This window comes from Aplidium turbinatum, chromosome 12, assembly GCF_918807975.1.
Source record: "Aplidium turbinatum chromosome 12, kaAplTurb1.1, whole genome shotgun sequence".
NCBI classification, from domain to species: Eukaryota; Metazoa; Chordata; class Ascidiacea; order Aplousobranchia; family Polyclinidae; genus Aplidium; species Aplidium turbinatum.
The window spans coordinates 19,999,716-20,023,044 of NC_137483.1; the positions used below are offsets into that span (position 1 = coordinate 19,999,716).

Genomic DNA, 23,329 nt, shown 5'->3' on the forward strand with positions numbered 1-23,329 from the left:
TGTCAATCTCGGTAACCGGCCCTACGTCAAAAACCTCTACAATAGTGGTTCTCAACCGGGGGTCTGTGAAGCGATTTTAGAGGGTCCCTGAAAGTTTCCGAGTTTTCAGTTGATAAATTACCGTACGTACTTCAAAAACTGTTTGTGCTTTGTTTATGTATTAGCCTGCAGTTATTCTCAAACTGGTCGCAACGCACTAGTTCGTCGTTTGAAATTGCAAAGGACATTGCACAAAGGTGTGGTTTGGTAACTAAAAAATTTTCAAATGGAAATTTTTAGGGGTCCGCTTCGAAGCCACCAAAAGGGGTTCACCAAGGCAAAAAGGTTGAGAACCACTGCTCTACAAGTAGCCTATGCAAAACTACCAGGAATAATCTATCAAGACTTTGTCAGTCCGAGGATAAAGATTTCAAACCAAACCAGTTTAATGCAGCATTGGCAGTAAAAGAAATGAATATAAAAAATATCAGTAGGTAGCCTCAAGCATACGCAGCTCTACACGAAGTGAAATTTACATGACTTATTGACTCTTACTTTTTTTAGGATAATGTATAAAAAGACATTTATAACTACGAACAGAGGCCAATGTTTTGATCTTATCCTTATCTGAATGACTAAGTAGAGAGTTGTCTTGAAGTTTCGGTGAGATGATGGTTTTCAAGAGGGATGATTAATACGCCAATGAAAAATGTTTTAATTTTTTCGCTCTTCATTTTCTTTGAAAAGAAATTTTGGTCACGCGCATTGTGAGCTAGAAATCTGAAACTTAAATCAACAGATACAAATCCTGGCAGTTTCGCATACTTGTAGAGACTTTGTCAATCCCGGTAGCGGACCTGTGTCAATGTTGCAAAGTAGGCTACCAATATGTCCGCTTGTTGAAGTGATGGTTGTCTAACTATTTCATCCACTAGATGCCGATAAATGGTGAGCTATCAAGCTAATTCTGTTTGATTACATCACTTAGTGTACTTTCGGTAAGCGTATACGCCACATTGGAGTGATAAAAAATAGCAGCAAGCCCAGAACGAACAAGTGAATATGCGTTTAAATTCAGAATATTGGATCGTTGTGCAAAAACCTCAAACTTCAGTATGATCATTACAAAAAGATACTTTTTTTAATCCCGACTCCAGCACCGTTGAACGTTTCTCTAAAAGTAGCCTCTTGTGAAGTCATATGCTTGTTGGCAGCAAAGGGAGGTGGTGTTCTCATATCTTACCTGCAGTGCTCTGCATCTTCAGAAAGGATTCTGCTAGAGATTCTGCACAGACTTCATCCCATCACGGGATTCCAAAACTAGGATAATTAATTTCAGAAGAGTTTCAAAGATTTATTCACAGAGGTAGATTTCGAGAGCTACACACACTCGCACCGTTACAACAACAAAGCAAACACGAAAATACTAACACGACCATAACTTTCAAATTAAACATAGAATACAAAAACAACGGCGTTGTTCAAATGAAGTTATTAAGCAATAGATTGAGTTTCGCTTTTAGCAGCATGATCGTTGCTTACTTCACAATGTAGAATAGATAGTAACGACCTGTGGTAGTAGCTTGGACACAACACGCTGATTTCATAAAGTAGAAAAATGCAGACCATCGGGTATACGCAGGAAGGCGCCATAATGTGAAGCTGGGAAAGCGCCGACTTTGCATACGAAAAAGCAGAAAACCAAACGACGCTAGTTCGACTCTCGGGGTGTGCGCTTGAGCAACGCATTTCAACATTCAAAGCTTAACAGTGATTGCAAGTTAGGCTGTTGATATCAAAGAGAAGGGTTTGGTAACCAAAGTACCAGCTATTTAGACCGAGCGCAATGTAGACACACAAGTATTGGCAGTCAAAACCACAGATGTTGTTACTAAAGATATGACTAAGGGACATTACGTTATGGGGAAGCTTTGTTTTACCGCATACAATACAAGGGTCAATTCGACTAACTGTACGTTGGCAGCCTGAGGCTTCTACAGTACAAGAAACTTTAAATTTCTTTAAAACGAGCTTCATAATTTTCTTAGAAAATGATATCTTGTAAATTAGAAAAAGTACACCTTCTTGTGTGGCGGATAAACCAAAAGCGAAAGTAGTTTCGCATTCCCATTATATAAAACACTAAAAACAGTGGTTCTCAACCGAGGTTCCGCGAAGCGATTTCAGGGGGTCCATGGAAGTTTCCGAGTTTGCAGTATGATTGTAAAATTACGAATTTAAAAATTGGTTGGTTTCGCTTTATTTGTGTATTACCGTGATTTTCAAACTGTACTTCCAACGAACTTGTGCGATGTCCTTTGAAAGTTTAAAGGTTTGGTTTCGAAAAAAACATCATATAAACAAATCAATTTTTTAGTAAGGCTTTGTTCAACTTAATTCTTTTGAGACAGCAGTCTGTTAATCAATGCTTAACTTAGACAGCTTCTGAACAACGTTGAAAATCTTAAAATAAGTGCGGCACACTGGACGAACTACACATGGAACATGGAGTGGCAAAACAACACCTCCCGACTCCGTGATTTCCTACCCGACGTCGATCCCCACCCTCCGGGAATGTACCTCGCAAGACTTGCGTGGGTCCGACTTAACCGCCTACGAACCGGCGTCGGTCGCTTTCGTTCAGACATGTGCAAATGGGGCCTGGCTCCCTCACCGGGATGCGAGTGTGGCGCCACAGACCAGACAGTAGATCATGTCGTCCATGACTGCCCAATCCATCAACCACCACATGGAGCGCTTGGACTGAAGGCCCTGGATGACGAGACTGTCGAGTGGCTGATGACATCATGCCCAAACATATAGTCCAGAAGAACAGCTCATACGACGAAGAAGAACTTAGAAATGCAAACGTTAGTCAGCAGTCTATCACTACTCACAGTTTTGCAATGACAAAGATTATAACGAATTAATATTGAATAGAAATGAAAAAAGGAAGAAGCTGTTTGCAACGGTAGCAAAATTCTATCGATTTTTGATAAAATTTATTGAAAAACATTAAATCAACATATAGATTACTGATTTTTGATGCTGTGTGCCAACATATAGCTCATAACATAACTTTGTCAATGTCATCAATCGTCATAAGTGCGTTGCGAGTTCAGCAAATGAGTGTGTCGCTTCGAAACTTAACTTATGAAACATTTAATTCCATTACAGAAGCGATATACCAAAATTTCAGATAACAATTTTTTAAGGGTCCGCGACCGCGTCGAACGTACCAAAGGGGTCCGCCAAAACAAAAAGGTTGAGAACCACTGATCTAAAATCTTTAAACATAATTGAATGGACGGTAAAAAACAATATACCGGTATTGCATTCGCTTACTGGCAAATTGTGTAGAAAGTTTTTCACGGTTCGAGGATTAAAAAACACATACCTTCCACTAGATACACGCACAACTCGTAAGCATTTTATCTGCTTTTGTCGAGAGGGCTGTGAAGTCGGAGGGATTTTGGCGCGTCCGGAGTCGTTAAAAAAGACCAACCCCGGCTTGATTTAAAAGTATTAAAACAATAACATTTATATTTGCAATATTTTTTCAAATTTGGCTTCTTATTCTTGGAGTTGTGCTCTTAACTTTACTCGAAAAGAGACGAATTTGTTTAATCAAAAAATAAAGAGCCCAAAATGTGGATACTTAACTCATGTTTAGTAAACAAAAGTTTTGAAAACTGCGTTGTCTTCATCTTCAGTGCTATAAAGATTTACTGAAGCTCCGAAAGCACTGAAGTCCTAACACCTCGTCCTGTTTGCTTAGTATCTGGCCGATGTTTAAAAGCATATCGGTCCGAGACTCGGCACAACCGGAAAGCCAAGTTACAGAGCATGCCACAGTCAGTCTCACATGGGAAAATGGTAGACAGCACGATGATCAGAATAATACACCTATCACGTACCATCTCCACAGTGAACCACAAAAACAAAACATGCACCATATTGCACTATTACCATATTGCAAACCGACGATGGCTTATGATGATGATGTGTCATAAAACTTTTTTTTCCATAAAAATTTCACTTGATTTTATACTGAGCTGAAACGTCCGCAATTTTTTTTCATTAGTTTGTTTTAAATTCTGCAACAGTGACCTAAAATAGTCATTTGCGAGTCCCACGCTTTTACACGTACGAAAATAGTCTACTGACTGACAACAGACAGCTTCTGAATCGTTGTCAAATCATTCATCATCAGACGAGCTTCTTTCGTCGTGACCATTCGGTAATTTCATGGCTGCCATTGCAAATTTCTCTTCACGCGCCCCACTTGGCCAATCCTGCTTGGTATGGAAAGGCTCGTTTGGGACCTGGGTCTCCTCTTCGCGAGATGTACTTGAGTTAGATTGGCGGGTTTCATGTGGGATTGGGCTACTGCTACAATGCGGGTCACCTTCACTGGGTGACGTGTGGTGTGTCGGAACAAATCGTTTTACCCCGCATTTCGTGGGTACGTTTCGACGACGCCTCTGGGCGTTGAACCTGCGAGTTCTTGAGCGGTGATCAGCATCACCGCTGGAAGTGTTTTCAAAATAATGGGTTGCGTTTATCTTCCTGAAATGTGTCACTGCTGTTTTAACATTGCTTGGCTTGTTCGAAGCACCCGGAGAGGAGTCAGAGTCGCTTCTGCTGGAATCGATGTCGGTTGAGGCGTGGGTGTCGGTTGAGGCGTCGATGTCGGTTGAGGCGTCGGCGTGGGTTGAGGCGTCGGTGTCGGTTGAGGCGTCGATGTCGGTTGAGGCGTCGGCGTGGGTTGAGGCGTCGGTGTCGGTTGAGGCGTCGATGTCGGTTGAGGCGTTGGTTGAGGCGTCGATGTCGGTTGAGGCGTCGATGTCGGTTGAGGCGTGGGTGTCGGTTGAGGCGTCGATGTCGGTTGAGGCGTTGGCGTGGGTTTGGCCAGGCCAGATTAGCATTCGTGTTGGTCTATAATTTTCAAGATATTTATCAAACAAATTTCAACTTTAAGTATATCAATGTATGATTTTGTAAACTTTTATATTGTAAACTCAAAACTAATGACAATAATCACTCAACTTTTGCTCTCAAGATGGAATTTTTGGTTTGCAAAACCGTTGCTGAGCGTGACTTTTTTGCTGAACCCACAACAAAATATATCACAAAAATAGACAAATGCTGATATAAAATGAACCGATAGGATTATGTTAATTAGTAATCCTTATCCTTAACCTCAAAGTTTTAAAAAAGACAATAACTATAACGGTACCCATAAGTTTTTATAATTTCATAGGCGTACTGCGGTACTGTCAGCAAGTTTTTGTAAGGAACAAAAACTTACGTAAAAAATAATCGCCAAGCAATTGTTGGTTTAACTCACCCATGGTCCAAAAACATACGAATGTAATCCTTCCTGGTGTACTTGTACAGAGCTCGACTTGCTGCAGTTGACGATTTACAAGTCATTCCAATTCCGGTGAATTTCAAGTATTTGTAAGGTGACCACATCCGTCTCACCTTTTCTAAGCCAGATGCGACAAGAAGCTGCATTTCCTTGTTGTACTTCACCTGAGTGAAACAAACCATTGCAATGCTCCACATTGTTCGGTGACCTGGCCATCTTTTGAAACAGATTTAATAGTTTGGCCAACATATTGCTGTTTACATAGTTTGCATGTGGCAACATATAAGCCAAAGTTTTGTTCTGATTTGGTGATGAGATGGTTTGTAGTAGAGAATGAGATCATACTACGGTATTCACCATGATTGTCGCAAAGGGAGCATTTTTCGCAAGGTTGGGATGATCCAATCTTCTTAGAGTTTGTATTAGTGAAAGCTTCTTTTTGTCCATTTATGTTTTTTTATCAATTGAACACTAGAACGACCGATATTTACAACTACCTAGAAAGACCAAGTGGCTTTTTTAACGCATGGTGCAGTTTTTCCGATTTATTGTTTTCAAGGAAGCTAACAATCACAAACAATGCTCGCAGATGAGGTCAGAATTTATTTATTATTTCTATCACTTTTATTTGACACATTTGATTCTATTGTTACGCCATTACCGAACGCCATTACCGACCACTTGGTCGTTCTAGGTAGTTTCATGTGTATTTTTTTTATTTGTAATAGACATGTAATAAAAACCACACATGGTTGACTACAGAAAACAAATAAATGTCAGGAAGTTTCAGCCGAAAAGGGCAACATTTGACTGAATGCTAGCTGTTCAAAAATGGAAATGCGTCAAAAAAGCCACTTGGTCGTTCTAGTGTCAACCAATGTTTTGCACATTGTTGTTGTTTCCTGGTTAGGCTTGGGGTATGGTACAATTCTATACCATACTCTTTCGTGAAATTTTTTATTGATCTATCTACTACTTGATCAAAATCAATTTTTAGCTATTTATGATTGAACCCGTGTGAAAATAAATTCATTTGTATGTGATATGTGAAATGGTGACGATTATGAGAAATGCCAGCTTAAGTGCTTGGATTTACAATCGGACTCATTGCATGCAAGATTGCTGTACTCTTCTTGGTTAGTCAGGGATACAGCACAGAAGTGGTAAACTCGTATTAAACAGGCCTCGAACGTAAAGGCGGCCATGGCAGCGATTAACCTACAAAAACCGACATTTTGTTCGCCATGAACTTTCGAGAAAATTTTACACAAGTGCCAATTATAATCACACAGGATTAGAAAGCAGTCAAAACATCCAATAAATCACAATACACACTGTCTAGTCATTGTCTATGCTTGAATTGTTAACATTATTGATTAACCAAGCAGCTAATGTCTGACGATAAGCAGGATGCAAGGCAGCAAGTGACATCACAATACACTATATTGATGCGTGCAGGCCCTGCACGGTCAAGTAAATATGGTGATAAAAAAATTAAATTGATTTAAAGCATGAGCATAAATTAAACCAAGATTAGGATTAGATAATTATATACAATACCAGGATTAAAAAACTCAAAAACAGGGTATGGCTTGCGAGCACCAGATTGCCCATGTCAGCATCTGCGTGAACATTATGCCAGCTAATGTATGCTACCAACACACCATTATGATTTAACGTATTTTTTCTGCATTTTAAACAATGCCTTCATGAGCAATACAGTAACGCACTTTTATTTAATTAGGGTATAGGCTAGTGTAATGTAAACTTGCCTAATATTTGCTTTAGCTAACCTGACGCAAGATATCTTTGTGCTCCATTTGAAACCTCCATAAAGTTGACGCCATCACAGTGTGCAGTTAATTGTTCAGAATATATGGTGCAACATTTCCCAAAAAATGTTTGTTCGAAGTTGCAGACTGAATTAATTTTTCCATTTATTGAACGTAAATTTATAAACTGTGTCACATTGCAAATTCCATCACATGTATTTTTCAACATTTTTTCTAGATTTCCATAGTTAAATTACACGAAACTTCTTTTGGAAGATGGTAAACCTAAAAACAGTTTACAAGGTGTTTGAAGAGGCTTATTAGGAAAGATCCAAATACACCACATGCATGGAATGGCCCGTTTCGGTGAGTTCCCTATTCGGTGAGAGCCCTATTCGGTGATTTTTTTTTTAAATTATTGGGTACCGTAGCCTAATTATCATTGCCGTTATAGGGTTAGGGGTTAAGAGTAGGGGTTAAGGTCTTATTTCAACATTTAGCGATGTTAAAACGATGTAAAAGCAGCAATGATAATTAGGCTACGGTACCCGATAATTTTCAAAAAAATCACCAACTAGGGCTCTCATCGAAAAGAATTTCACTGAATAGTAGCAGACACCTACATGCAAGATAACAGTGTTGCCAGACTCCAGTTTTTTCATGACGCAATTTCAACCTCCAAATTACACCATTTCACCTAGAATTACACCAACGCCCTAAATTTTCTCCTAAATATACAGACTGTTTTGAGAATAACAAAAATAACACAGTTACATAAAGTACAACACAGCCAATACAGTATGATAGTTAGGTGGAGAAGCTGGAAGGTTAAAATAAAGGCAGTGACTATTTGACCGGTCATGACGCATTCTTTTTTCTTTTAAAGCAAAGACAAAAGAAGAAAAAAAAAGTAACTTCAAAATTTAATTGTTTTATTCAACTGAGTCCGTGGCGCGTGCGATGTTTCTTGGGCTGGTATCCCCAAGGGTATGAGTTTGACACTACCCAGAGGCATTTTATTTTAAACTAAAACTGCCTGCAAAAAAAAACTGCCTAGCCCTAAAAATTAACTGAACATTGATCAAACCATTTTTTAAAGAAGTATTGTATATAACTTTTTACAGCCACCAAACTAACTTGAGAGCAAAAATGTAATGCATTGATCGGCAAACACAGTCACATCCTCTTATGACCAACGGAATCTTAGCCAGAGAAATTCTCAAATTCAAAAAAATTAAAAATACTCTTATATTTGAAAAGACATAAAAAAGCTACTCGAATTAAAAATTGACCACAAAAATGCAGCAGCCTAACGATTGAGTTCACTTTGGGTCAAAATTTAGTTTAAGAAAAGCGCTTCTGAGTAGTATCGAACTCATTCACTCGAAAACACCAGCCCAAAATCGCACGCGCCACAAACTCAGTTGAATAAAATTGTTGAATTTTGAACTTAGTCAATTTCGGTAATGCGCAGTCATTTTTAACAAACTTTGCTCCCATTTGGTCAAATTACACCTTAGACAAGCCAGTTTTAACTTTTTAAGTGCCTTGCTACTTGTAGATCAATTGTACTTAAGAAGTAGGTCAAGTGTGCCTTTTGAAATCGTGAAAGGGAAATTTATCAATGTTGAGTGATGAGTACACTACAGTTTAAGCTTTACATGACAAGCACAGACGTCATTTATAGTACGAAAAGAGAAATAATTCCTCATACACGAAAAGGTACAAGCTGTCTTTGCCGCCGCAAACTTTTAACTACGTTAATTCAACACAGAGTCGACAAAATGTCAGATTTTGCTGACGCACATACAAATAAACGAAGCGGCGTAAGTATAACACAATGGGCAGTACGTAGCTGCTTTAGCATCAAAACAAATCAGTCAATTGCCTAAAAAACTCTGTTTATGGCACAAATTACCATAATTATTATATCATTATCAAAATAGCAGATTAAAATTATTGCTGTTTATGGCACAAATTATTAACAGAGGTTATCAATCAGTGCGGACAGCCGGACATTCTCTTTAAATGCTCGAAACAAAGGAAATAATTCGTTTTCCTTGCTAATGCTTGAACAGCGAACGTACCACAAACAATGTGATATTGTAGGAAGATTTAGATAGTCTGGAAAATATGAAGGTACTGTATACTTTCCGTAATCCGTAGCTTATCTTAACACTGAATACCATACTAGGTATGGGCAATTCAGAATATCGAATCCAGAAGGATTCGGATCCTAAACTATCTTAATCCAAAACGGTAACAACCGGGTAATAAGATTCGGTTTTAAAGATATGCAAAAGTCTTGTGCAAGCTGTCAGCTAGAGACAGTGAACTGAAAAAAAGTGTGGTTTGCTCAATTTTTTCTTTGCACAGACACCATCCGCAGTTCCGCACTTTCAAAAACACTTTGCACGCGTTGTGCGCGCATGGCGCATGCAACCCTACGTCACTCGCTCGCATGAGCAATCAAAGAAACAAAGCGCGCAATTTTCTTCACGCTTTGTACACATGCACATTGCACAATCCTGCAATGCTTTTTTTCAATCCACGTGCGTATGCGACTCTGCGATAGTTTGACTGGTGGGCGTAACAACATTAAGCAGATGCCCCCTGCTAAAGGAGTTGGCTCTGAAATATCTCAGCATACCTGCCACATCAACATCTTCCGAGCGATGCTTTTCTACTGCGGGCTTGACGTCAACTAAGCTGCACTCTCTCTCAGCGTTGCCAGATGGGGAAATAGAATATCAAATTAAAAAATGCTGGTGAAATTTAGAGGTCTTTATTGCCAAGATTTTTGACCTTGGAACCAGATAACTTTTTGGTGAAATCTGATGAAATTTTCCCATTCAATTTCTTTCAAGAAAGTTTTTTCAATTTTTTTAAATATTTTAGCAAATAATCCCTGCTCGTATAGAAAACGCAAGAGGTTTGCGTATGCGTGATGGCAGTGTCTTATGTCTTTAAAGCTATTTGCATTTTAGGCAAAATTGCTTTATTTAGGGTGTTTTAAATGTTGAGTAATAAACTTGTTGAGAGTAAAAATGTAATGCGTTGGGTAATGCGTCATCATAGGCGCTCATCATAGGTTTTGAAAATTGCCGGGGGAGCAAACTTTCTAGCCAACTGATTGCTTGCATTCAAAATGCTGATGTTTGTTTTTCAGCATTGATGTTTGTTTGCGTCTATCTGCCATTGTATATCGCCAAGCTTCATAATGTAGGTTCAGGCCTCGAAATTCACGGCGGACATGTCCGCCGTCACAGCATGTGATGTCTATGGGAAGTACCATCTAGATCAGTCATATTTGTCCACCGAGAAACAACACAGAAACTAGCGATGCAAATTGTCATTGCATAGCACGAACAATTATTGCAATAATATATTTTCCAGCGCATTCTAGGGCGCATCTAGAAAATGTTTGGATAACCTGTCACATTTATACTAAAATTGCAATTCAAAGCCTCATTCTATCGGACATGGCAACCTGCCATAAGCCAAACCAAAACAATTAAAAAACACACTACTGACAAAATGAAGTATATAAGTGAAAAGAACACTGATCACTATCTTTGTGATTCTGAACACTTAATCACAAAGAGATTGTACAGTACATAAGATTTATGAATGATATTGTCTTTGTTGTTGTGTCATAATAGTAGGTTTTAGTAACGAAAGGCCACCGTGATTAAGGACTGAGGTATCGTATTGTGGTCTTGGTCACAGATATTGCCGCATTAACGATGTCTCTTACAGCTATTATCACCTAGCCAACCTGACATCATTGTTTTATGCGGCCGCTAATTGACTTTAACGATCATGGAATGTTAGGTAATAAGAACGGTTATATACGCAAAAATAAAAAATATCGATTGCTTAAATGAGCTCTTTTGTCTCGTGAACTTTGCGTATTGCTCAACAAGTGTATAAAGTTTAGAATTGACAAGAAAATCACGGCAAATAAACGTATTTAAAACTTTTACTTCAGCCGACGCTGTTTCACACTCAGTAATCTAGGTCGGCAATAATTTTGCCGCAGCAAAAATGTGTTAATTTTGAAGGCTGCCGAGCTGGAAACAGCTTGTCCCGTGTATAAGTCGAACCTGGCTTTTTGAGGTGAAAACCACTTGCGAAAATCTCGAACTACAATCGAGTATATACGGTAACAAGTAAAATTTTGAATGTTAGGCTACAGAACAAAAATCGCCTGAGGCTAAATTTTCATGTCAAGTTCAATATTTCTGCTTCTGGAGTGCCCCACAATTAAATAAGTCACGCCATGGTTACGCTACGCCACTGTCTGTACAGTATAACTCCTGTTGCAAGTAGGCTAACCACAGTTCACCTAAACTGCTTAGTGGATGAACAACGGAGAATGACAGGTATTTAAAGCGCAGATAAACAAGAAAAAAAAAACAGTTTCCGAACTTCATTGAAAAGCTGCATGTTGTGCCACAACATTGTTCTTTGTACTACCGCTTTGAACTTGAAGAAGGATTACGAGTATGAACAAAAGAATAATTTTTAAACTTCATTTTGAATTGAAAAGACATGACGTACAGTAATGTCTTCCATCCTTAGTCATCATATATTTTTTCATTACGTAATGTCTTGTAGGAATAAATTGAAAATCAGTATGATCACTCAAAATGAAAGCAATGGGACTACGAATCCTCACTAAACCAATCAATCAATGGTCTTGTTGCACCTAAGATGACAACCTTATATTTTACTGATCTCCGGAGCTGATGTAAACCTAAGTCATGTCGACTTATGCTTAATGCCCCCCTTATCGAAATTTGCTCTTTGTAATACCGCTTTGCAGGTGGATTACAACTATGAACAAAAGAATAAATTTTAAACTTCAATTTGTATTGAAAATACATGACATAATGTCTTCCAACCTTATCACATATTTTTTCATTACGTAATGTCTTATAAGAATGAATTGAAAACGAGTCTATTCACTAAAAATGAGAGCAACGGGACCACGAATCCTCACTGAACCAATCAGTAAAAGGTCTGGTTGTGCCTACTGATCTCTGGAGCTGACATAAACCTGAAAAAATATGGACTTATTCTTGATATGAAATTCGGCTACATATATTACATATCGATTAATGGATATTTTGTTTCACTGAACTTCAAAGTCAAAACGTATTTGTTTACCACAACCAAACCACTTGTGACGATCGAATTTGTTAATTCCTTATTCGATAAAATGTTTAGATGATGTCACGTCATTACGCCGATTTGAGATACGGTATTTCATTCATGACAGGGTTCGATCTTAGCGGTAGTCCACTAGCCAATGGCTAGTGAAAATTTGCACAGACTAGTAGAAATGTTGCAGTACTAGTCCGATTGGCTAGTGAAAATATTCGCCGGTGAAAAGTTTTGCTTTACAAAATGGCGATTGGCGACGTCACTCTCACGCTGAAATACTGCAGAAATTTGCTCGCCAGAGGCGAAATTGCACGAAGAAGACTGCAAAGTCGATCAACTGAGCACGTGACTACTTTTTTCTCGCATTTTCGCTAGACACGACACGTGGTAGGATAGTAGTGAGCACGCCAGGTCGCCAGAGGCTGAAGTCAAAGTTCGGTGGGACACTATTTGGTTGTGCACTTTTTATATGTGTATGTTTAATGAATACTAATTGGCTTTTTCTTGGCTTTTTCAGCTGTTTTTTGCTGGCTTTTTTTAGGCTTTTTTTGTGACTAGGTCTGGCTTTTTTTGGTGAAGACAGGTTGGCAACCCTGCAGGTCGCCAGCACGAAGCCAGCATCCCAGCAAGCAGCAGTTAGCGAAATTAACGTTTTTTTGTTGATATATTGTGATCAAATGCTGATTCAACGTTACCACAAAGTGTCTAACGCTGAGTGTTAGCTGGGTAGTTATCGCTATTGTTAATACGTCATCAGACAAGTGAAAAGTCGGTAAACTGGTCGGACTGGTGAAAAATTGTGCGGGCTAGTGAAAACGGGGAGCAACTAGTCCGGTGGCTGGTGAAAAAAAATATTCAGATCGACCCCTGCATGATGTCGTATGGATGAAAAACTTTTACAAGTTTTATACTCTGCTGAGAGTAAAAAAGAAAAACAAATGATAAATAATGGAGAAATTGAGTCTCCTTTACAACTTAAGAATTATCGAACAACGCAAAATTGCTGAAACAAAACGTTTTGTTTGAGTGAAAGAATCACTGCAAGCAACAAATGCCAAAATGCGCGCGCAAGAAGTCATGGGAGTGTGAGATATCAAAAAGTTAACAGGTTGTTATTTTTCTACATCAATGTGACGTTAGTTACCGTCAACCGGGGTTACTTTGGGCAATTTTTGGACATAACTGGTATTTTTTTTCAATGTAATGTGGGTTTTCCAAGCAATTATGTGTTTGAATGTTAAGAAGGTAACTATAGATCTCATGTGGATTGAAAAATAAACTGAAGCAATTAATAAGTTTGTTTATTTTTTTAAATTTTTGACTGTCCAAACTTAACTCAGCTGTGGGGTAACTTTGGACCGATCACAAGTTTGCATTATAAAGCATAACAAACAGATATTATGATCAATGTTAAGCCCACCTAGGGGTAAAGTAGGACGACTGAAAATTATGTAAATGTTACAAGAATAATTGAGCAGGGTGTTATGTATTTTAGTGAGGTTTGTGGGAACAAAATTTGTTGGAAACTAGTGGTGAAAAGGGTTGTCCCCACACACTACATGTTATTAAATGCTCCACTATTTCCTTTTCCTCTTCGATGGTAAACACCGCTTGCCTTCCTGGTTTATTTGTATGTATATCTTTCACTTTATTACTTATTGTTGATTTGGGAATTTTGAACTTTCTCTCAGCTTCTCTCAATGACATTTTCTTCCTTTTAACACTTTTAACGACCTTTTTCAGACCTTCCTCTGTGTAATCCTGGTACTTTCTCGAACCTGGCTTCCTTTTATATGCCCTTACCATTATAATCTTGCTGTCATTCACTATTTTTCTACCACACTATGTATCATATTATATATATAACCTAGGAAAACACATTTTGCATAAATAACCTGATTTTTAAAGCACTTCTATAGCATTTTTTGCATAAATAACCTTCACATAAATAACCTGGGAAAACAACACCTGGGAAAACACATGGAAAAGTTCTGTAAACTTTGTCCAAAGTTACCCAGTTTCGACTGAAATATCACAGGCCTTGAAACAACTTTTTTTTTCCGGCGGCCAAACGTGTCCGACTGAAGCAAGCTGTTCGGCGCCCAATCACAAGCACATGGCGGCCATCGGAACTTCGACACGCATCAACATACAGTCTTCGAAATTAGCACATTTTCACTTCGGCAGAAGCGAAAAATATACTAGAGTAGTCTATCACGACCGCACTGTTTGATTTGTTGTGATGTAATAATGCCAAAAGTAGCGATAAAGCGAGCAACAAGATACGCACGTTGCACGCTGTTATAGTAATTCACGTTAAATAACTCACGGGGGGAAAGTAAGTTAATTTTGGGTTGATTCAACGTTCGAGTCAGCACAAATCGATTTAATTTTCCCGGCGGGTTATATTGCGTAACAACAATGCCCAATAAGAAAGTTACGTTTGTTTTGCATTAATTCGACATCTAGCAACGTTGCACTATCATAAAATAATGTCAATTGCTCAACCAGGTACCGGTAACAAATTAATAGCTCCCTGCGAGAAGTTTGCATCGATTTACGTATATACTATACACTAACATAATTTCGGCACAATTGGGATACTGCGAACAACACAAAGTCTGTTTGATAAAGAACTAGCTGTCAGAATCGGAATCATCAAATGCTGTATCGGAGCACGAGGTTGTCGCGTCATCACGCCTTTGCCGTTCGCAATGAAGCGTCCACGTTTTGCGGCTTTCGGGCTTTGATACCAATCCACACGCCTCTTTCTTTTTCATAGAGATCCATCAGGGTGTTGACTTTGAAGGAACAAATCTATGGCTGTGCCATAACGACTGGGAGGAATGTCTAACCCTAACGTTACAAGCGCTCGTGTAGCTTCGGCATTTTTATTGCCGACGCTAATGCGCCATTTGCCGACGCTAATTTCGAAGACTGAATATATCGCATCAATAAAATGTATTGTGATGTCACTTGCATTCTGCGGAGGTCAGACATCAGCTGCTTGGTCACTCAATAATGTTAACAATTCAAGCATAGACAGGGTATATTGTGATTTATCGGATACTTTGACTGCTTTCTAATCTTTTGTGATTATAAGTGGCAAAGTACTTTATTCACAAGGCCGCTTGCGTAAATTTTCTCGGAACTTCATGGCGGACAAATGCGGCCGACGGAAGGGCGAGACCCGGCGGACAAAATGTCGGTTTTTGTAGGTTAATCGCGGCCATGGCCGCGATGGCCGCCTTCAGTTTCGAGGCCTGTATCAGCACCACACAAAAATATAATATATAATATTTTTTGTAACACATTCCCACATAATCATTGTTTTGGGGCAACATGAAGGCTAAGATAATACTAACATGGGTAACATTTAATTTTGTATGTTACTAGCCATTGGTCAGCTTGACGGCTAATTTTGGGGACAAAGAAAAAATGATATTTTAATGATGTGGCTATTCTTAGAAATTTGCACCAATCAACTTACCCCACAATTCAATAAAATGCTCTAAATATGAACACAGATAATTTTGAAGACATTTCCATGCAATTACTGCAACTTCAGCACTTTACAACAGATTTTATAATAAAATGAACAAAATCTAAAAATTGTCCAAAGTTACCCGGTTACTCCAAAGTAACCCCAGTTGACGGTACTACTTTAAAAAATCTAAATATATTTTTGCTTTGTAGAAAATCCGCAGCAAACGCCCTTTTTACATGTTTAGAATCGGCCAAATTTTTCCGAGACTGATACTCAAACAATGGCCGATATCACTGATACCGTTACATCGGATTTTTTATCTACAATTTAGTCATCAAGGTTTTCCATACTTTTTCAATACCACGAGTGAGGTTTCACAAAATTCCCGACCTTTTCCCGGTCTGGAAAACGGGTTTTCAAATTCCCTACTTTTTCCCTACTTTCCTGACTGCGTGGGAACCCTGTTATATATACAAGTAGGCTATTACAGCAAGATGCAACAAAATTTGTTAAGTTTTGGTATTACAGTAAGAAAGAAAAGACCCAAGGAAAATTTATTTTCGCTCACATGACACGCAAAAATAAACTTAAAGAAAAAAGCCTGTCAAACTTTGCACAGCAGAAAATAGTAGCGTCATTGTAGAAATTTTCCGACTCCTGCCCAGTGCCCAGAGTATTGTGATGCAATAAGCCACACGACCTCGTTTGAGGGTCCAAGTTAATCAGTTATGTGACGTATTGACCAGCTACACAGCGCTTTGACTCTTCAAGCGCAAGTCATTGTTCTGATGAAAGCCTTTCAGAGTGACTTTACTGATTTTTAAAAAGCCTTCTAAAACCGTAGTTATAGTTCTGAAATGGCGAAGAATTATTATCAAGATAAAGTAATTCAGCATGACGATCAACAGCTAAAACTGGTGTGTCCGCCGTGAGACTTAATTTGTCCGTCCAGATAGCTGCTCAGACCGGACACGTTTGTCCGCCGTCAACAAAAACGAATTTCGAGGCCTGTATGCTACTTCGAATTATATGCTAGTCACTTTGAACTTTGGCTCTTAATACGCGTAGATACTAAACTCAGCAAACTGCACCTCGTTATTGACACTCCCAAGAAAAAACAAAGCGGAAGAAAGCAAGAAATATGTTTTTCAATCATTGCTACAATGCTTCAACGGCACCATGCTGGCGTTTATCAGCTACCGTACTTCTGTTTCTTTTGTTATCTTAGGAGCAGCGCTCTTGTTGCAACAAGTAGATCTTTTAATTGAGATCAATCTGCAATGAAGGTCAAATTAACGCAAATTTAAACTTAGAAACATTTGCTTTAGGATTTTTTTAAAATAATTTGCGGGGGACAGCCACCCCGAGCTAAATTGACGGGGGGGACGCCGCCTCTCCGGAGTTGGTGCCTACTGCCTATGGACGTCATGACCGGTTAAATAGTGTTTCAGATTCAAAGACCGGCGCCGGTCTTTGAATCTGAAACACTATTTGACCGGTCATGACGTCACTCTATAGGCACTTCTTTCTTTTTCTCTTTCAAAGCAAAAGACGAGAAGAGTGCGTATATAACTTGTAAATTCGACGATTATATTCAACTGATTGGATGGCGCGTGGGTGGATGCAACCGGGTGCAACCTAGTTCGTACCCTGAACACTTCGGACCCTCAGTTCGTACCCTGAAAAGATCGAGAGAAAAAATTAAAAAAAGCCGAAGTCGCTGATCGCAGTTTAATAGCACAAAGCCGAAGTCGCTGATCGGAGTTTCCACAAACAAACTCGAGGGTTAGGGTTAACGGAAAACACAGTTAGCGGAAACTGCGGAAAAAATGTTTGCAGAAACTGCGATCAGCGAGAGTTAGAGAGCATAGATTACTCGATGGTTAGAATTAGGGTTAGGGTAAGCCAAAACTGCTGTTAGCAAAAACTGCGAAAAAATGTTTGCGGAAACTGCGATCAGCGAGGGTTAGGGTTAGAGCATAGATTGTTCTATGGTTAGGGTTAGGGTAAAGGTTAGCGGAAACTGCGGAAAAATGTTTGGCGGAAACTTCGATCAGCGAGGGTTACAGTTAGAGCATAGATTACTTTATGGTTAGAGTTAGGGTAAAGGTTAGCGCAAACTGCGGTTAGCGGAAACTATGGATAAATGTTTGCGGAAACTGCGATCAGCGTGGGTTAGGGTTAGAGCATAGATTACATTACATTTTTGCAATGTGACCGTGTTTGCCGAACGACGCATTACATTTTTGTGTCATTCGGCAAACACGGTCACATCCTCTTATGACGAACGGAAAATTATCCAGAGAAATTCTCAAATTCAAGAAAATTAAAAAACTCTGACTTTCCTAATTTTATCAGCACTGTTTTTAGCTTTGTAATCGCCAATTTGAGTAACTGGACTTCGCTCAAATTCCAAGGATGGGGTCTGAAGTATACTTGAGCGAAGTCCAGTTACTCAAATTGGCAATTACAAAGCTAAAACAGTGCTGATCAAAATCACCCCGGTGAACAAAGTCACCCCGGTTGACGGTATGTGGGGTACTTGTAGACGACAAGAGCACATGTGAGTGCCAAAACAAATGATCCCAAGTTATGGTCAAGAAGGCCCAACACACCCAAATGCTACAAATAGCTGAGTTAAAAAAAAAAGGGCAACACTAAAAGGCGGAAATAAGCCGGACGTGAAATGGCGTATTGTTCGCAGAAGTAGCGATTTAATGCCGATGTAGAAAACGCGGAAATACGATCTTGGCGTCTACATTGTATTATAATCGTTTAACATAGCGATAACTTCATCATGAATGAATGAAATGTTGCAACATGGAAAAAAGGCGGAAATGCGATTTTTACAACAACTCACCACCGAACCTACTTTTATGTTGAAATATCACTGAAAGATATTGTTTAGAAGCAATTGTGAGGTCATTAAATACTTTGACTGTTTTAATTCCACAGTTATTGAAATTTCGAAATTTAATGGAATTTATTGAAAGGGTCTGCAGGGGTAAAATGGGTACCTGGGGTAAAACAGGTAATTATATTATTTCAATGGTTGCATCATTTGTTGTAGTTAAAATGTAGAGCTGCTTTCAGTGATAGTCATTTATACCAACAGCTATAATTTAACACAAAAAAAAGTGCGAAGAAGAGTTTAATTAATCCATTTATTGATTTTGAAGTATTTTTTGTGCAAGACCCTTTTTTGGGTATTGTTTGAAACTTCTATGCTGCTTGGAAAGTTCAAAAGTAAGCATCAAAATATTGTATTAATCACATTTAGAAGGTGTCAGGCCATCTTTCTGTCAATTATTTTTGCTTTTCATGCACAGTATATAATACTTGGAAACCAGTATTTGTAGAACATGGGGTAAAATGGGTATGCTTGTGATGCTTTGCTGGAAGAAATGCCATGGACCTACAAAAAGATTTGTAGGAAGTGATTTTGAAGATTTGTGGGAAGTGGGCTCCATCCATTTGGTCTTACTAAAGTACAGCCTCGAATTGTTAACAGCACTCAAGAGTTGAATCTTCTTCAGCAGCCATCTCAGTCTCCAAGAAAGCTGAACCTTCGACAATCCATCATTAATGCAATTGCTCCTCCTGCATCTGCTGAAATACAAGGTGCTCTAGACTACCCCAAAAGAGAAAACGAGTACAGGCCAAGACTGGGAAAGTATTGACTGCAGATACTGCTGCAAAACACCTATTTATGGAAGAACAACAAAGAAAAAGAAAATTGCAGTGGCAAGGAAACAGAAGTCGAATGAAGCTTGTTCCAGTTATCAATCGAAAGAGTCAGAGGATAATATATATAAGGCAGTGGCTATTTGACCGGCGCCGGTCTTTGAATCTGAAACACTATTTGACCGTCATTATGTCATTATACAGTCACTTTTTTTCTTTTTCTCTTTCCAAGCAAAAGACGAGAAGCGCGCTGTATATAAGTCCTAAATCCGACTATTTCATTCAACTGGTTATGTGGCGAGTGCGATACGTCGCCGCTTCCTATTGTAGAGGAACTGAGTACTACACGTCACATTTGCAGCCGATGCCACCAATAAACTTTTGTCGTTTGTATAGCAGTATGGTGTTTGACTGTTTGTGTTGATGTTTGATGTTAAATAACTTGTTACTGTATTATTTTGTATGCTTGTGTTTGTGGTTCTTTTTCCATGCTCTTTATTTTTCTGTAATGCAACAATAAAATGAGTAATACTGAGTATATGAATGATATACCCATTTTACCCCGAGGCCTGGCAAAAATGGGTACCAAAATGCAGGTTCAAAATGATAGGCCTACAAGTTATATAAGTGAATATTTTTGAATATTATAAATATGACATATTCTACACATATCAAATGTTACATTGCAATTTTTTTTTAAATATTACTTCATCTGTTAAGATTTTACAAGATTAAAAAAAAAAAAAATGGCCAAAATCCTACCCGTATTACCCCAGTAGACCCAATAGGAAAAAGGCGGAAATGCGATTTTTAGCCACAACTCAATACCGAACATTTTCTTATGTTGAAATATCATTGAAAGATATTATTTAGAAGCAATTGTGAGATCGTTAAATACGGTACTATGACTGTTTTAATTCTAAAGTTATTTTGGCTTATTTCCGTGTTTCCGCCTTTTAGTGTTGTCTCAAAAAAAACAACCCAGGTTTGAAAAAAGAGAGGGGGAAAATGGCAACTCCAATCCAGAGTTTCATGTGCCACAGAATATTTGCAAGTCAATATTTAGAGCTTAGTTCAATTGTCCAAATGCTTGTTAAGTTTGATTTTTAAACATTAAGGTCAAGTACTGCAAAATAAACAAATAGTAAGCACAAACCTTTTAAGCTAGAAGCCACGCTGGGAGTCGAACAGGCCATGCAGTGAACTTCAGCACACCACACCTCACGTTGAAGCATGGTTGAAGCATAGATATCTTACATATAGATATGCAACTCAGCAATCGTGGAATTATCGTCACGCTCGACTGACTTTATGGACACAATCAACAATCAAGGTTGCCAGCTTGGCTAGCGTATCTATGGTAGGCTATTATTGTACGGTTTGGGCTTGGCGAGTGGCGGCTTTTGAGCTCCTTTGGAATATTTTGTTTGGCGTATATTTCAAGTTTTCACAGAATAGCCTACTATGAAAAATCAAGACAATAATCTTTCTTTACCTAGGTTATGCAACTTCTGTTTCATGATCGTTGGAACTACCATTTAAGCTTATTTCCAGTGACTCATTAAAGCTTGTTGTAGGCAGTTTACAAACCTGTGATAGAGGGGCGCTGGAACGATTTTAGGGTGAGATATACGGTAGCGATAATGCTGGGCAACTCATTCGTTTTCCCGCTATTAGCCATGAAAGTCGAAATGTGAGACAGATGAATAATTGCAATAACTTGAACAAGAAACGAAAGGTAAATTTCACATTCATAGCATCACAATCTGCTGCAAAGTATAAAATGTGTCCACGGGATAATTTGTGTGGGCCTACTGTAGGCTATATAGGCCCTATAATTTGGCTAAAAGCGAATAGCAGAAGTTGTTAGCCTATATTGCAAAATGTGCAGTAGCTTACATGACCTTAAAAGGGCACCATTGCCCCCCATCCAGAGAAAATTTGAGGGCAGGGGGCATCCTCCCCCCTGCTGAGACAGCTTCATTAGCATCACGAATCCAACCGCCAAACCAAGACAATTTTAATGTTTGGTACACACCATAACTAGGCTACCAAATGCTATAGCACAGCTTTCGGTAGCCAGCAGTAACTTTCATTTTGGTAACACTCAGTAGATTAATTGAATAAAACTTCAGCTTGTCCTGGAACTACAGCTCCAAAAAAGGTCTTTACCTACTTATCAATGGTTGACAGGCTTGTTGTTAGGCATTGTCGGAAATTTTCAAGCATTTTCAGGGGTTGTCAGGCATTGTAGAGTAGCTACTTTTAGGCATTGTCGATCATTATCAGTGGTTGACGGGTTTGTTAGGCATTATAGAACATTTTCAGGCATTGCCAAACATTTTCAGGGGTTGTCGAGGATTTTCAGGAGTTGTCAGGCATTGTAGAGTAGCTACTTTCAAGCATTGTCGGGAATTTCCAGGCATTGTCAAGGATTTCCAGGCATTGTTGATCAATATCAGTGGTTGACAGGTTTGGTAGTCATTATGGAACATTTTCAGGCATTGTCGAACATTTTCAGGGATTGTCGAACATTTTCAGGGGTTGTCGAGCATTTTCAGAGGTTGTCAGGCATTGTAGAGTAGCTACTTTCAGGCATTGTCGGTAATTTCAAGGCATTGTCTAGGATTTAGGGGTGGCAGAGGGTGCAGGTACCCCGGACCCCCGACTTTTAAAGAGCCCCCCTACGTGAAAAAAATGTTATTTTGTGTTATTTTTTTTCTTTTAGCTTTGGTGGTTTCTGCAAAATGCTGTGCAGTGCTGGATTGATGCTACTGTAGACGTCGAAGGGGTGTTGCGCGCCATAGGCGAATTTTTTTTCACGGGGCCCCTGATCTAAAAGTGCCCCGGGCCTCCCATCAGTTAAATCCGGCCTTGTGTGAAAATGAAAATTTTTCAGATTATAATCAAAATCTGATAAAATGAATGATTATAATCTGATAAAATGGAATTTTTCATCAGATTATAATCAAAATCAAATATCGTAGTCTGAAAGTGCCGCCCCCAGACGTGCCGCCCGGGGCGGTCCGCCCTTCCTTCCCCCCCTAGCTACGCCACTGATTGTCGGACATCTTCAGGCATTGTCTAGGATTTCCAGGCATTGTCGAACATATTCAGTGGTAGATAGGTTTATTAGGCAGTGTCGAACGTTTTCTTGGGTTGTCGATCATTACCAGGTTTTGACAGGTTTGTCAGGCATTGTCGATACTTATGATAGCCAGGTCATTTAAACGCTGCTGTGTTTGTGTATACCGTAAATACGTTTACAACCTACACAAAATAGAAAGGGATCATTCTGCTGCGCATGCAGAGCTGGGAATAAAAATGCATGAAAATGTTCGACAATGCCTTACAAACGTGTCAAAAATCAATAATGATCGACAATGCCTGGAAATCCTAGACATGCTAGGAAATACCCAACAATGCCTGAAAGTAGCTTAATCTAGAATGCCTGACTACCCCTGAAAATGCTAGACAACCCCTGAAAATGTTCGACAATGCTTGACAAACCCATCAACCACTAATAATGATCAACAATGCCTGGAAATCCTAGACAATGCCTGGAAATTCCCGACAATGCCTGAAAGTAGCTACTCTACAATGCCTGACAACCCCTGAAAATGCTCGACAATCCCTGAAAATGTTCCATAATGACTACCAAACCTGTCAAACACTGATATTGATCGACAATACCTGGAAATCCTAGACAATGCCTGGAAATTCCCAACAATGCCTGAAAGTAGCTACTCTACAATGCCTGACAACCCCTGAAAATGCTCGACAACCCCTGAATATGTTCGATAATGCCTGAAAATGTTCGACAATGCCTCACAAGCCTGTCAACCACTGATAATGATCGACAAT

The 23,329-nt window shown here is 39.1% G+C and overlaps 1 protein-coding gene across 1 annotated transcript; it reads right to left on the reverse strand.

Moving 5' to 3' along the window:
- Window positions 1-4,178: 4,178 nt before the first annotated feature.
- Window positions 4,179-7,241, reverse strand: LOC145780663 (uncharacterized). The gene is made up of 3 exons (XM_082592284.1): window positions 7,147-7,241; window positions 5,330-5,517; window positions 4,179-4,917 (listed from the first exon to the last, which is right to left on the reverse strand). Exons 1-3 carry the CDS (start codon window positions 7,198-7,200, stop codon window positions 4,179-4,181), a joined length of 981 nt encoding a protein of 326 aa, XP_082448410.1. The 5' UTR covers window positions 7,201-7,241.
- Between the last annotated feature and the right edge of the window lie 16,088 nt (window positions 7,242-23,329).

Coding starts and splice junctions, on each gene's coding strand:
- LOC145780663 (XM_082592284.1), bottom strand. CDS start 7,200: ATGGCGTCAACTTTATGGAGGTTTCAAATGGAGCACAAAGATATCTTG. Junction 5,518..7,146: donor ACAAAGATATCTTGCGTCAG/GTTAGCTAAAGC, acceptor TGTTTCACTCAG/GTGAAGTACAACAAGGAAAT. Junction 4,918..5,329: donor CGTATGTTTTTGGACCATGG/GTGAGTTAAACC, acceptor TGAAAATTATAG/ACCAACACGAATGCTAATCT.